Source organism: Lampetra planeri, chromosome 24 (assembly GCF_965212315.1).
Source record: "Lampetra planeri chromosome 24, kcLamPlan1.2.h2, whole genome shotgun sequence".
Taxonomy (NCBI): domain Eukaryota; kingdom Metazoa; phylum Chordata; class Hyperoartia; order Petromyzontiformes; family Petromyzontidae; genus Lampetra; species Lampetra planeri.
In genome coordinates this window covers 4636345-4652358 of record NC_136130.1, presented here as the reverse complement: position 1 = coordinate 4652358, position 16014 = coordinate 4636345, and the positions used below count along the sequence as shown (strand labels likewise).

At 48.5% G+C, this 16014-nt stretch overlaps 1 protein-coding gene across 3 annotated transcripts in view; it reads left to right on the top strand.

Annotated features, from left to right (window-relative positions):
- LOC144726670 (multiple PDZ domain protein-like) overlaps window positions 1-16014 on the top strand; it is a 166489-nt gene that overhangs the window by 101012 nt on the left and 49463 nt on the right. For all 3 annotated transcript variants that reach the window (XM_078605433.1, XM_078605434.1, XM_078605432.1), the window contains one exon: window positions 14354-14556. In XM_078605433.1, coding sequence (XP_078461559.1) covers window positions 14354-14556 — 203 coding nt within the window. The remainder of the gene's footprint in view (window positions 1-14353; window positions 14557-16014) is intronic.

Below are 16014 nucleotides of genomic sequence, written 5' to 3'. Positions count from 1 at the left end.
AATTATACTAAGATACCCGAAAAAAGAGCAAAGCATTTCATTGCGGCTGATCTGATTAAGTCTTCTAATTAATCAGCACACGTATGGCCACTGAAGAGGCAACGTTTATTATGTTTTGCTAAATTTGCTTTCCCAGCGTAGCCACTCAACGCTTGCTCTGTGCCCTCGTGACGATCGCCGTGCATCGGGGGCTTCCGTTTATCTCTGCTTGTGAAGGAAATTACCGCGCATTCAAAGATCTCCTCGTGCTCTTCGATAGAGAATAGGGAGGTTTAACACCCCCCCCCCCCACGTATTTTAGCCAGGTTCAGCAAGGTCAATAGAATCGCTCGGCGATCAATGTTATTCTCTGCCCTGGCTTAATATGCTAGGAGCCCGGACGTCGGCAAATTTATGTGTACTGCGCTTTTAAGAAAAGCGCAGTACACATCATCATCATCATCATCGGCCATGTTCAATCCACTGCTGGACGAAGGCCTCGCCAAGCCGCCACCGCTCACGCTGCGATGTAATAATCCACCTCGCACCTGCGCATGATACTCATTTGCACATATTATCTCCCTCGCCTGGTATGCAGGAGGTCGTGGGTTCGATCCCGGTCGTGACGATGCCTGGTTGTATATTTGGAGTTCACGAGTTCTCTCTCCCTGTGGTCATTCGGGTTTTTCTCCAGGCCCCTCTGGTTTCACCCTTCACATTTAGAAGCATGCGTTTTGATTATTTTACTCAATAAATTTGTATGTAATGTGCCGATATCGCCTTCAATAAAGTAGGCATCGGTGCACATTACAGCAGAACAAGAACGCCACAGGGACATACATTTATTTTTAGCTCCTACATATTTGGCTGCTACTTTAAATTGCCACATGACATAAGCCACTTCGATAAGCCATCGTGTGTTGCCAGGTCGCCTCTGATAAAGAGCCAATAGTTCTATCAGCTATTCCTGGTAAATAAAATAGTATTCAAAAAATGTAACATTAAAATGGAAATGTGGACGTCCTGGCATGGAACCTGTTCACCCTGCAGCTGACGTTCACTGTCGTTTTCCCCTCTTTGGAAACGTCGTGCTGTAGGAACCCTTCTGAATAGTGCCGATTGGCACACGCTTGGTGTTCTGAGAAGTGCCGGTGTGGCATGCCGCCGCCGCATGCCGTGGCGTTTCCCAAACCGGGCGCAGGCCCGTGCGGTCATCGCGAACACGCCATCAAACAGCACCAAGGTGGACAATCTGGGGCCGCCCCGCCCCTTTGGGTCTTTTCTCCCACTGCTTTAATGAAATGGGTGCCTCGGTAGTGAGATGCCAACTACCTCGCCTGGTACACAGGAGGTTGTGGGTTCGATGCCGACCCTGACGCGTGTATATGTGGAGTTTGCATGTTCTCTCCGCGGTCGCGTGGATTTTTTTTTCTGCCTGTCGTCCAGTTTTTCCCTCCACATTTATAAACGCGCATTTAGAGTATTTTGCTGCTTATACATTTGCACGTGATAAGCAACTTCGTTGGGCTATCATTTGTAGCCTGGTCGCTACTGAAAAAAATATCTATACAGCTCAGTGGGCCTTTCCTGGTAAGGAAAGTTATAGTTTAACATCGTATCGTATTCGAGACAGGTTGCCACCATCGTTGGGCTATTCGGGTCTGGAACATTTCGATATGAATCCTGAGAAGCCTGAATAATGGATGGTCTTGGCACATCGTTGGCGATTTGCTTCTTCACGCAACATGTATTTTCCTAACCAGCGGGTTGTTTCTCTCCCCAAACCTTTCCACCCCCATCCCCTCTTTTCCTTTTAGTGGAGCACTGCACATAGACAAATATTGAATGTCCATTCGCATTTAACAGCGATTAGAAAATTAGCAAACGGTGAATGCGTTTTCTGGGAAGCATAAGTACGTAGCCTAATTAGGCGCATTGTCCAGACATAGTGGTCTATAATGCAATTATATCTATTGCGATAATTCTGGGTTGCGTTTCTACGCAAGATTGTGCCGTTTGTGGCGAATGCAGTGGCCTCGAGTGGCAGTGGAGAATGTCGAGACCCCTCGTGGCAGTGCAGGTGACGTGTAAACAGATTATAAATTCAAGGTATATACAACTTGGAGGAAAGAAAATATTCGCTGACATCTATTTCAGTGCGTTTCAAATGAGCGTTCGAATCTGTGCTACGAAGTAAAGGCCATTGCACGAAATGTCACCGATTATATATATTTTTGTTCATTTAAGACGACGGTGTTGTTGACAAGAGCGTGGAGTCTTTTTTTTTATTTTGATCGGTGGATCGATGCTTCGTTGCACCACTAATTGTCGGCCGCCGCCAATGCCACCTTGGTTCCAGTCGGCCTTGTCATTGAGGACCATCTATTATAGCTGTAATAATTCGCCTCCCATGCGATTCAAGTCGAGAATCAAATCGGGTTTTTTATTTATCATGTTGACTTTTTTGTTTGCGACGTCTCGTTCGTGCCCCGTCCCCCTCCGTTACCGTGTCTCGTTCCTGCTCGTCTCACCCGACCCGTCCTCTTCGTTGCCGTCGGTCAAAAGAGAAAAAAAAACTCTTTAGCATATCCGCAAATAAATAAATATTTCGCTCTTTCTTTCACGCACGATTGAATGCATGCATCATGAGAACGTTGTCATGATTGATGTGCGGCATGGTCTAGATATCTATATATATAACCACGGCTTATATAAACACCCGTTGTCTCCCCAGTGAAAAATAAATGACTAGCCACAGTGCGACTGTGGCGATGCAACGCACACACTGTGCAATATCGTGAACCCACAGAGACACGGCGAGATGCATAGCGACACACAGGCACATAACGTCACGTAAAGTCACGTAAAGTCACGTAGAGACACACGTAGAGATACACCAAATACAAGACACGGCAGTGCGACCGTGGCCATTCAACCCACACTATGGGCAGTACAGTAAACCCACAGAAACACGTCGAGATACACAGCGACACGTAGACACGTCGCGATGACACGTCGAGTCGCGTAGAGACATAGAGACACGTAGAGATGCATAGAGATGCGTTTCTAGATTTGAAGCTTTCGTGACTGCAAGGATTCATACTCTTAGGTTTTTTTTCTTTTTCGGTAAAGTCACGTAATAATAGAAATTATTTTATTTTATATTTATTTTATATTTTATTTTATTTCTGTTATTACTTTTATTAATTTTTTATTTTATTTTTTTATCTACGTGACTTTACCGAAAAAACAAACCTAATTGTAGAGTTGCGTTATTGACGAGCCACGGCAGTGCGATTGTGGCCATTCAACCCACACTGTCGACCGCACAGTAAACCACTGCGGCCTGCGCGCTTTCAATGGATGAGGATCAGCAAAACGACACGTACTTTCTGCTGAAGCCCTCTCACCGTGGCAAGCATCAGAGATGCCTGCTCTCTCGGCATATATATACATACTGAGTGTGTGTATGTATATATACTTACTGTGTGTATATATAGCCAAGGGTGGGGAGCGGTAGTGTAGCGCTTAGCGCGCTGCACTACGAACCCAACGAGTTCAATTCCCACTCACGGCCACCAACAACGGTGACGATCATCTGAACCGGTCCTAGGCCTTTCCTAGGTCGATTCAGCCTCAAATGAGTATCTGGTGCGGTGTGTAAAAACATCGCCGCTGGGGAGACAAAGGCGGTCGGGCATGGTGCTGTCCACCCACCCCCTCGTGTACTGTGCCGGCCTCCATAGGTGCTCGATGACAGCACTTGCCCCAACAGTCTATTACGGTTATTCGGGGCATCTTTGTTATATAGCCAAGGACTGGAATGTGTCTGAGATGAGGTCGTCCACCAAAAAGATGGAGCATTAAAATCCGGTCACGTGCAGATTCTGTGTGGACCGTCACATCACAGAATCGTGAGAAGTGATGGCAGCTTGGGGGGGGGGGGGGGGAGGCCTTCATCCAGCAGTGGATTTGAGCATGGCTGATGATGATCCTGATGAGTCGTAATGTACACACACACACACATATCCGCTGATTGACTAAAGCAAATACACACGCGACAAACACTACCGAAAAGTAATTTTGAGTGGACATTTTCCAGCGTGGTTGCAGTGCAGGTAGTAGTAGGAGAATTATTAAACTCGTGCCGTGTGGCGACCGGATCATTGGGACCAGATGCTCACTGCTGTGTCCGCTCAATAAACAAAAGCCAGCCGGCAGAAATTGGTTTTCATTGAAACCGCTCTGCAGAATGTCCCTCTTCACAAAAACACAAACTTGACGTTGCACCGCACCGCAACTTAGCGGTTGATTGCCAATTATTAGTTTCTGTTAGCCGCGTCTGTTTCCTGTTCAGCTCGTTGGTTGCTGCTGGTGGTGGTGATCTGTACGCGGAGTAGATGAATGAAATTAAACTAAAAACGTCAGTGGAGCAAGTTGGCGCCTTGCGCTATGGAAACCGACGGACCCGAGTTTGATTTCTGGCCACGGCTAACAACAGCGGCGAGCGACAGCTGGACCGGTCCCGAACGCTCCTCTTCACCAACCTGCACTCACCAGCGCGGTGAATTATAGTAAAAAACAACAACCACATGATCTAAAGGTGTAAGGTGGATATTCTTAGGTTTTTTCGGTAAAGTCACGTAGGTAAACAATTTTAATTAATAAAAGTGAAATAAAAATAAAATAAAAATCACGACGTTTCGGAGGCAACACAAGCTTCCGTCTTCAGGTGGAACCGTCACAGCACGCTTGCTGTATCAAGTAAATGAGAGATTCCAAGAGATACTACCCCGTATATATACTGGTTGAGGGGGGGGGGGGATGGGCCAGGACATTACTTTTATGAATTTGAATTTTTTACCTACGTGACTTTACCGAAAAAACCTAAGAATATGAATACTTGCAGTCACGAAAGCTTCAAATCTAGAAAGTGTGAGGTGGACTTCACCCAGCAGTGGATTGATAACGGGTTTTACATTCCACCGAAAAGAAATCCAAGAAGAAATGAACGCATCTCCGACGGGCGGCTTTACGTAAGAAGCACCGCAATTGCTCCCACATCATCCCAAACTGTTGCTAGGCAACATCCACCACTGGCGCACCACTTCTCCCCGGAAACGGGGCACCGTCGCCATAGCGACTGGAATGTGATCCACGTATGGCAGGACAGAGAGGCCGCTTATTCTTTGTTTGGAGGGAGCGTGCGGGCGGTGGTGGGGGGGGGGTTAAGTAAGGTTTGGAGGCGTGGGCGGGTGCACGAGGGATGGAGACGAGAAGACACAAAAGAGGAGGGGGGACCACTTGGCAACGGAGCGCACGTCACACGGAGAAACACCCGCAGGTGTCGGCAGGCAGTATCAAAACAACACAAGCACACGCGCACACACACAAAGACATAGGTCCCCCGTATAGCCTTCACGGACTTGTGGGGCAAGTGCTGTTAGCGAGCACCTATGAAGGCTAGCACGGCACACGAGGGGGTGGTGGGTGGCCAGCACCACGTCCGACCACTTTTTGTCTCCCCAGTGGTGATGTTTAAAGGCAAAGATCCCCTGTATAGCCTGAACAGACTTTTGGGGCAAGTGCTGTTAGCGAGTACCGATGCAGGCCAGAACGATACACGAGCGGGTCGGTGGTCAACACCGCACCCTGCCTCCTTTGTCTCCCCAGTGACGATGTTTACACACCGCACAAGGTACTCATTTGAGGCTGAGACGACCTAGGGGAGGACCAGTTTAGATAATGATCACTGGTTTTGGGCGCGAGCGGGAATCGAACTCGGGTCTCCGGGTTCCTAGCGCAGCGCACTAACCGCGAAACTGCCGCATGCGTACACACACACACCTGGTCATGGATGTAATCGCCACTAGTACACAGTGCCCTGTTTAGGCCGTGGTGCCATCAAAAGTTACCTGGTGGCAAGTCCAGATGTTGTTTTGCCCACTCAACAAGAACAAGTAGATATACAATTATGCATTTTATATATATATATATATATGCACATCTTCGCACCTCCGATTGAGCACGGTTGGCTACGTATGGTGTGAAAGAAGTTCAACGTACATACGTAAAGGAAATATTAATAAAACACTAATAACAACTTACAATCCTTTGTTAATCCTCTGCTATATGAAGGCTTCCTCACACTTTGCCACCCACAGGGCTTGTTTGACCATACTTCACCATGCTGGTCATTATAGGGTTCGTTAAGGGGGGTCTAGGACCGGTTCAGGTGTCGTTCATCACCGATTTAGCCGCGACAGGGAATCGAACTCTCGTTTCCGGGTTTTTCTTGCTTTGTGCCAACCACTGGCCCCACCACTCAGTCTCAAAATTGCGTATAAATCAATCATCAATGTTCAAGCCTGTGTCAATCCACTGCTGGATAGGAAGGCTTCCCCACACACTGTAAGTTATGGGGTTTTTTTTACCGTACTTCAACCTGCTGGTCAGTGCGGGTTTGTTAAAGGAGGGGTCCAGGGGCAGTTAAGATATCGTTCCACGCATTTCGGCAGAACAACGGTCGTTGGATTCATGAGCACAGTGAGCTAACCGCTGCACCACTACTCCTCACCCCAGACCACCAACACTACCGTCACCAGACACCGGCCACCTGACACTCACCAAATACTCACCAGTGACCTGACATTCATCTGACATTGATCGTGCACACATTCACCACTTAGCAGAAACTCACCATACACCAGATACGCAATGCTCACCAGCCCCCTTGCCTGACCCAAGACACCTGACACCACTCACACTTCTATTTACTTGCTTATTTCTTTAAAAGTATGTTTTCAGCCAATGCAATGATGAGTTGGGTTTATTATTATTATACAACTGGGGAAGAAACCGGGGAAACCCGAAGAAAACACACGCGCGGGTGCATCGCTCTATCCCCGTACAGATGGAAACAGATTGTGATTAGTCCACTCGCTTTTCCGCCTTGTGGCGAGCCAGGGTATCGCACTCCGATGCCCGCTGTAAGCGAGTTTCACAACATCTGTGTGCGATCCACCAACCTTCGCCGCTGCCTCCACAGTCTTGTATGTATGTCGATTGAATCGTGCTGCATTACAGGCCTACATCAGAATCTGTGTTCATACTGGAGGAATACGATGAGCTTTCAAGCTGTTTTTCACAAATGTCCAATCTGTACTGGTCAGAAAGTTATAACAACCCCGGCTACCCGAAGACATTTGGACACAACAACAACAACCGCCATTCGCCACTAAGTGGCGGTGACGTCACGACGACGCTTGTGCCAGGCCATGTGCACCTTGAGGCCACGTGAAGTGTCGAACGCCCGCTGGCAGGAGGTCACGGGGCAGACCCACGTGTCACGGGTCGACTGACTGAGATGACCGAGATGACTGGCTGATGCACCACCTGTGCCCCCTACTGTGCCAACTTGCTGTGCTTTAGCCACACACACACACTCTCACCAGACACGCACCACTCACCCGTTTACTTCCGTAAACCGGTAGCTGCCCACGAGTAGGGTGCACGGGGGAGCATTTGTATAGAGTGCAATACCGCAGTGAGTCCAGCGCACGGCATGCAACTCTCTGCGATGAGTGGGACATTGCCAAGAGTTTTTTTTTTGTACCTAGGTCAGAGATCACATGAGCAAACGTCATTCGTCGTTGAGATTGTCGGTCAACGTTTCATTCCGGTCAGAGTGAGCCCTTACTGGGCCCGGCAAAGAGAAACATTATTTCGGCAAACACTGTGACTGACAGATTGATGGATGACTGACTGTGGAGTGGTTTACATTAAGACGACAAAGTCACCACATCGTCATGAACACTGCCTTACAACAGACAAGCTTATAGTCGGCTTGCTTTACAGACAATGACCATTTTTCATAGGAGAGAGAGGGCAGAGAAATTGACTCACTCTGTCATGAGAGATCACAATCATGATGATGATGATGAACGTATTAAAAAGGTTAAAGGTAGTGGTGTCACACCACTGCCAACAGACGGGCCTCTGGTAAAGAAAGCTCTAGAGAGCCCCTCTAGATGATATTTGGCCTACTCTTCCATGCTGGCTAGACAGCTTGGAAGAGGTGCGAGTGCCCACGCTTTATTCCAGTATCTACACGTACATTGACGAATAGCCTATATCATTAATTCATATATCACCGCTTTGCCACAGTATCTTTATGACAGTTGGTGATAATTCTGCCTGTAACCTGCTTATCCAAAGTTGTCTCTTTTTTTTCGTTTGTTAACGATATTAAATCCATTATATAAATTGCGGCTCATCAGAGAATTGAGCATCAACACGCAATCGTCGCGTTACGTGATGCGCAACACATTTAAACAGCCATTTGCGTATTTTAAATTCAATTGCACAGCGGGGAAAAATAGACGCTCGTGAGCTCTATACATTAAAAAAGAATTGGAAAGGAAACGTTCGCCAAGGTCAAACCGCTTGCCGGCGTTCCATCGGGATGACAGCGTGTGGTGCGGGAACGGCGGGGCGCGGTGCGGGAACGACGGGGAGCGGTGGGGGAACGACGGGGCGTGGTGCGGGAACGGCGGGGCGCGGTGGGGGAACGACGGGGCATGGTGCGGGAACGACGGGGTGCGGTACGGGAACGGTGGGGAGCGGTGCGGGAACGACAGGGTGGAGAATCGATTAGGAACTTCGGGGGGCACTGGGGGGGGGGCCTCTCATCCTTAAACAGGAGTCGCGTGTATTTTTAATAAAAACATCCAATTATTTTGTCCTCTTCCCCAATGTTATGCTCGTTGCGCTGTCGCCACGCCAGGGGGATGAGCGAAACACCCCCTCCGCGTCTCTCTCTCTCTCGTTGTGTTCGAGGCCCAAATGAAGCGAAGATCGCAGAGCTTCCGCGGAGATCCCTTCAAGCGACCTTGGCGGGGAGGGCGGGGCGCACAGCAGTTTCACACTTACGCTGCCACACGAAGTAATGATCTTTTTTTGTAAAATTCTTAGAGCTGGCATTTCGCCAAATTGAGTGCAGAATCAAATCGAATGTGGTGGGTTGTGTTGCGTTGTGTCGTCATTGGTGAACGGGCTGAGACCATCCATTCGCTGCACTTGAGAACCCGGTTTAATCACAGGTGTCGAACCCAGGTCTTCCACGGTCCTGGGTCACCCACTCTGACCTCTGTGCCACCCGGCCACCTCATTTGCACGTAAAGCCAAGGGCGTTCAGATGTTTTCCCTAAGCCGCGATGAGCTAATTGGCAATCGCGACAATGGGTGCAGCCAAAGTATTCAAGTTTTATTACAACTACAACCTCAAGTGAAATGTGAAACGCAGATGGAAGGGGGGGGGTGGCTTGTGAATTCAGTTCCCGTTGTTGTCTTGCAGTTTCTTGGTGGTGTCATCAAAACATGTTGTTGTTTTGCTTTCAAGTGTATATTTTAAAAGGCTCCGATATAATTTTTTTTTTCATGAATTATTCATTCGCTTTACACGCGTGGATTTGTATAATCACTTTCATGGGGGTAACAGGTGAGACGCGCGATCTCTGACATACGCTACCATGCAGCCTGAGAAGACTGTTTGGGCAAGCACTATTATAACGAGCTTCCACCATGTACGAGGGGGTTGGGGGGGGGGCAATTTTTTTTTTCGCTCTCTCAAACGATTCGTGGCCTTGATAGAAGAATTTCCGCGGCGGCATCAAATTCTATTTAGATGAATATTCCCGTCAGGGGCTTTGATCAGCTGCTAAAAAAAAAACAAGCCATGTATAATATAATAATTTAATTTGTCAAAAACGCAAGTTGAATATTGATGCAAGGGAATCGGCGGTTCGGAGTGTGGGGCCATGTAATTGCCGAGCAGAAAAGCCCCGATTGCCACTCGGTTCTGAGGTTTGCAGTTCTAACGCAACGCCCGCCCCGTTTTAATACTGCTGGCCATGTTGTCCTCCCCGGAGTGTACGTAGGCAACCGTGCGAAGCGCAAGTGCGGAGGAAGGACAACAAACGAAACACAAAGAGCACTTCTTAAATAAATGAGTTTTCAATTTAGATGTAAAATGTGCATAGCTCCCCAGTGGCTTACGAATATCAGAAGGAAGGAAAAAAAGAAAACGGGTCTGATTTCCCAACATAGTACCGAAGGTTTAGATTCTCAATGAACACATTCCGGGTCTCTGAGAGACAGGAGTAGGCACGCGACTAATTTCCCAACATAGGCCCCGAGGTTTGATCAAAAACATCCACGCAACGTCCGATCCGCGACGAACGTCAAATGTCCTCCCCGTGACTTGATTTTATCGAAGAGCAAGCTACGTGTGCTCCTGCGTCATGGCCCAAGTTTGGCAAAGTTTAAAATTGACCTGCAAAGTAGCTATAATTGAGTAAAACCGCATATCAACATCGCCCCATACTGGCAGACTATACCCATCTGTGACACACAGCGCCTCTGTGATAACATTTCCTTTGAATGGCGCACATATCAAATGTGTTCAGCGGCATTGGATTGGAAGGCTTTAGACACGTTTATTATTTAACGATTCATGTAAGCAACGTGACGTCTCGGCTTTACATCTCCGATTGGATATCCCTCTCCCACTGCTGCACCCCGCCTCTGCCCTGCCGACAAGGGCTGCAAACACCCAGCAAAGTGCTTATTGACAACCACTGTTTTGCAATAGTGCTGCTTCCAACAAAATATATTCACCTTTGCAGGCATTAAGAATGGATGACTTGGCATCACGGCCGATTGTTGATGGCGTGTTGAATGCGAATGAGAGCAACGGCTTCCGCTGCACTTTCTCCGCAAACGCTCTCGTGCCCTTTACGTTGCGAGTCCGCGGAAGGAATCGTACGCGCATTTAATTTCCATCTTGTCTTTATCGAGGTTTTGTTGTTGTTGTTGTTTTTGTTTTCGCATGTCGGTAGTCGCCTTAACACGTGGGCGGCGTTCGAGACCGAAATCCTTAATAGATGGTTTCTGGGTGAGATCGCGTAAATAAAGGTGACATTACCCAACCGCCCCTCCCCCTCCCCTCTGGTCCTGGCACCTGATTGGCTCACAAGTGATGACGTCACATTTATCCCTCGAATTATCCACAACTCTGGCTGTCGCCTGATGAGGCTGGTGTTGCTGTTCTAGTGCTGTGCTAGTAACGACTTGGCACGTTCTGTTTACGTGACAAACCTTAATAATTGGCTGTGCTGGGTGGTGGCGGGTTTAACGACACATTTATTTACGTGATCTAACCCAAAACCAAAAAAACCTCTAATGAACCTTATAATTGTGTTCAAACCTAGTTTGACAGGTCCCTTGCGATTGAGATGCACGATCAATACTGTGTATGAAAACAATAACTGAAGAAGTTCAGTTCCATGATGTCCAACTTAGATGTTGGACACTGTAATGATGCAGGTAATCATTAGTATGATTGTGAATTGGCTTATTTCTTGGGCATAGTATATAATGTGTTCACCTTTCTCAATAATGTTATTTTGTTATTTTCTTTGAACCTACCTACGTGACTTTACCTAAAGACCCAAGAAAAATGGAGAAATTGCTCTTTAAATCTCATGGTGCCGGACGTACGTGGATGAACTGACGTTTGCAGTCACGCTGGAATGTATGTACGTGTGTGTGTTGAACTTCTTTTGCACCATGCGTAGCCAACTGTGCTGATCGGAAGTGTGGGGGCAAGGACAACAGACTAAACATAAACATCAGAGAGACCTGACAAAAGCAAATATTTCCGCCGGTAAAACCTCTAACTTGACATGATAGATCTAGAGGTAATACCTATGACCTGGCACGAGATATCCAGAGGTAAAAATCTCTGGTCTGACTAGAAATCTCGAGGTAAAACCTCTAACCTGACAAGAACAGAGATCTAGAGTTTTATTCACGTGCAAAATGCCACTGGTTGCAAAGACGCCGACCTAGAGTTGGGTGGCGCGATCCGTCGCTTGTTCCGAACGTTCGCGGTTTTTGACCCCGGCAGGCCGCCCCGGTTATTACCGCGCTGCTTGTGGATTCACCGCAAAAGACAGGCCGTCTGCTTCGCAGTGGGCGTTAAAGGTCCCCTTTGACGCCGTTTGAAACTTGAGTGGGCCATTGTTGTACCGGTGTCGTGGTCCAAAGTTGCTCAACTTAGAAACTTACCCGAAAAATATACTCGGGATTACTGAACTCATCTTGTTGGTTCTTTCAGTAAAGTCACATAGAAGGGAAATAATAAAATAATATAAATAAAACATTATAAAATAATTCTCACGACGTTTCGGCCACAACGCAAGCAGCCGTCCTCAGGTGAAGACCAGGTCTGTCGGGGAGACAGCGTCTGAATGAATGTGACGTGCCGGCCTTGTCTCCCCGACAGACCTGTTCTCCACCTGAGGACGGCTGCTTGCGTTGTGGCCGAAACGTCATGATAATTATTTTATTATGTTTTATTTTTATTACTTTATTATTTCCCTTCTACGTGACTTTACCGAAAGAACCAAGAAGATGAATCCCTGCAGTCACGAAAGCTTTAAATCGAAAGATTACTGAACTGTTCCGGTCATCCAGAACATACCGTGCAACGTCTAACGACGCAGTGCCCGATCCACAAACGCGAAGCGGACGCCGTGGCGCTGCACTCCCTGCGCTGCTCCTGACGCGGTTATCTGGGCTTGACCACCTGAATGTGAAATTGTCGTCGATGCTGTGCATCTGACATGAGCCGTACGAAGGAAGAAAGAACGGTACACACAAGCAACATTGTCCGCCACCTACTGCGGGCTGTGTCTGTGAAACCTCGCGGCGTTCCTTCGCGATAGCCTTGCGCGCGCGATAAGAATGTCGCGAAGGGAAATAATTAAAATAAAACAATAAAATTCTCACGACGTTTCCATTGCAACACAAGCAATCGTCATCAGGTGTGAAAACCACAGCAAGAACATTTGAAAAAAGTGTCGGTGAATTTTATTGTTTTATTTTTATTATTCTATTATTTCCCTTCTACGTGACTTTACCGAAAGGACCAAGAATATGAATCCCTGCAGTCACGAAAGCTTTAAATCGAAAGATACCCTCCTGTTATTATTGTGAACAGAACCACACGGGGGGGGCCCACTTTGCCGGGACATTTACCTGACTACAGGCTGCTGTCTTGCGACTCCCTTATGTAGAGCTCTGCCTGTCATATGAATACTACATCGGTGCCAGCCGAAATCAGTCCCCAGCTGTGTTGTTATTTGTCGTTGAGTTTGAATCCCGTTCACGGCCAACACTGGTGGCGATTATCTTAACACCCTTGGCTTTGCTTGTCCTGGGCCTCTCCTAGGTTGACTCAGCCTTAAATGAGTATCTGGGGAGACAAGGCCGGTCGGGCACGGTGCTGGCAACCCACCCTCTTGTGTGACGTGCCGGCCTTCATAGGTGCTCGCTAACAGCACTTGCCCCAACAGTCTGTTAATGCTATACGGGGAATCTTTATTTGCACTTGACCATGGCCACACCACCCGCTTGTTTGTGTTTCGTGAGCAAGCACTGACAGCGCACAGGGGCGGCAAAATGCAGCAACGACCATTACAGTCTCCAATGCTGAAGAGAGCGGCATAGGGGCACACTCTTCCCTTAGTGGGCAGTCAGGCAAGCTAAGCAAGCATTACAACCACCCGCCTGGGTCATTCTTGTTCTACTGTGGCGCCCGTGTATAGATTCGGACTTAAATGGCTACAGCATAGTCGCTGGCCTAGATAGGCCTTTGCTAACAGCACCTGTCCCTGCCGTTTTAGGGTAGCTTTTCATTTTGTGCACGCATGAATTAATTAGGGCAACGCACCGTGATCCCTGCGACCCGAGTTCGGTTCCTGGCCATGACTAACATCAGTGGAGAATTATGTCCGAAACAGTCCTGGGCATCCCCTAGGTCGACTCAGCCTTAAATGAGTACCTCATGCCGAGTTTAAACATGAGCACTGGAGAGACAAAAACAAAGGCGGCCAAGTGTCGGTTTTGGCCACACCACCCATCATGCGCCGTGCCGGCCTTCATAGGTCATCGCAAACAGCACTTTTCCCAACAGTCTCCATGCACTATACGTATGCCTCGCCCCCCTCTGATTAGCACGGTTGGCTACATACGGTGCGAAAGAAGTTCAACGTAAATACATACAGGCGCTCGCTCCCAGCAAACTTACTCTTACACAGGTAGCGATGGGCCTACCTCGGCCTTCGTGCGTGCGTGGCGCGCGTGTAATAATCGCCACTTGGGGAGGTCAGATGACGGTGCTGGTCACTCACCCCTTCGCGTCCTTTGCCGGCCATCGCTGGTTCTCGCGTTAACAGCACTTGCTCCAAACATCTGTTAAGCGTCTACGGGGGGACGGGGGGGGACTCACCTTTGACCTTTGTCTTCACAGACAAGCTGCGGCAGCGCTACGGCCACCTGCCGGGCGAGGTGCTGTCCCTGGATCTGGAGAAGGGCCGCGGCGGCGGGGGCCTGGGCCTCAGCCTCGCGGGCAACAAGGATCGCTCGCGCATGAGCGTCTTCGTCGTGGGCGTCCACCCGGACGGCGCGGCGGCCCACGACGGACAGATCCAGATCGGGGACGAGCTGCTGGAGGTGCGATGCGTGCCGCGCCGTGCCGTCTGTCCGGCGCTCGCAGAGGCGCATCGGCTTCCCGCGTTGCCGAACGAACGCGCGTTATTATGTCGTGCTCGTTGCGCATGGACGAAGCTTGCCACAAATGAACTGCGATGCCTCGCCGGTCGTCACCGCAGCAGTAGCAGCTGCAGCAGCAGCAGCTGGCCGTCGGACAAAGACGGTCGCAACGTTGAGCACTTTTGGATTCGCTTCCGCGGCCGTCTGGAACGCTCTTCCTTCCGATATTAGGAAGCCCACTGGATCTATGCACTTTTCAACGTAGATGGAGAGCTTATTAATTTAGAACTGCTTTTTGTGTTTAGTTTGTTGTCTCTCCCTCGCACCTCAGATTAGCACGGTTGGCTGTGTACGGCACGAAAGAAGTTCAACATATATACATGCCGAACTCCCCCCACAACCCCTCACATGTCGCAAATAATGTTAGTGCTGTACATTTATGAACCCAGGACAGTTATGTTTTGGTACATTTATAAATCCAGGACGATTGTATAAGTGCACATGGATGTAGGCCAATGATTTATTGAATTGAGCACACTTCTCTTGTCCGTGTTCTCCACCAGTCCTCCTAGTTTCTTAAGTATGTGTTATGTGTACGTAGCACACCGTGCGAATCGGAGGTGCGGGGGAAGGACAACTAAACACAAAGAGCAGTTCCTTAAAGAAATTAGTTTTAAATTTAGATGATTTAAAAGTGCACGGCTCCAGTGCCTTCCGAATATCGGAAGGAATGACAAAATAAAACGGGTCTCATTTCCCAACATAGTACCCGACGTTTAAATTCTCACTGAACACTTTCCGGGTCTCTGGCCGACGGGAGTCGGCACGCGACTCGTAGCCAGAGCCACGGTTGTGGCGTCTCCAGGCCCGGAACACGATCTGCCTCTCCGGTGTAGAGCGCACGATGCTTGCTCGCTCCTCTGCTCCGGTGTCGTCTGCTCAAGGAGCCGTGCCCAGTCAATGATCACTCAAGTCCCGTTGCTGGGGGGCCTGTTTCTGCCCCACCACCTCCTCCTCCTCCCCGCAAATGATCCTGGTTGATGTGATGAAGTTTGTTTCATGGACACGAACAGAATGAATGAATGAACAAGATGTAATTAAACGCTGGTAGTACCATCCGCAAAAATTAGTCTAGAAGTCCAATAGACCTTATTTTGCACGACAATATTAATCCGTTTTAGCGCAACCAGGCCAGGTAGTTGACTCAAATATTTCGAAGAAATTAAAAATACCTCGGCGAGGCATCCGGTTACACTTTGCAACATTGACAGAAATAAATAATTGAAGCTCTTTTCTTATATACGTACGCTTTCTTCAAACCAGTGGCACTAAACCGAATTATTTTTCAAATCGGCGAGGCATTCCCAGATTAGCGGGGGAGCTCACTGCGGAATGCATCTGACAAAATCGGCCGGGTTT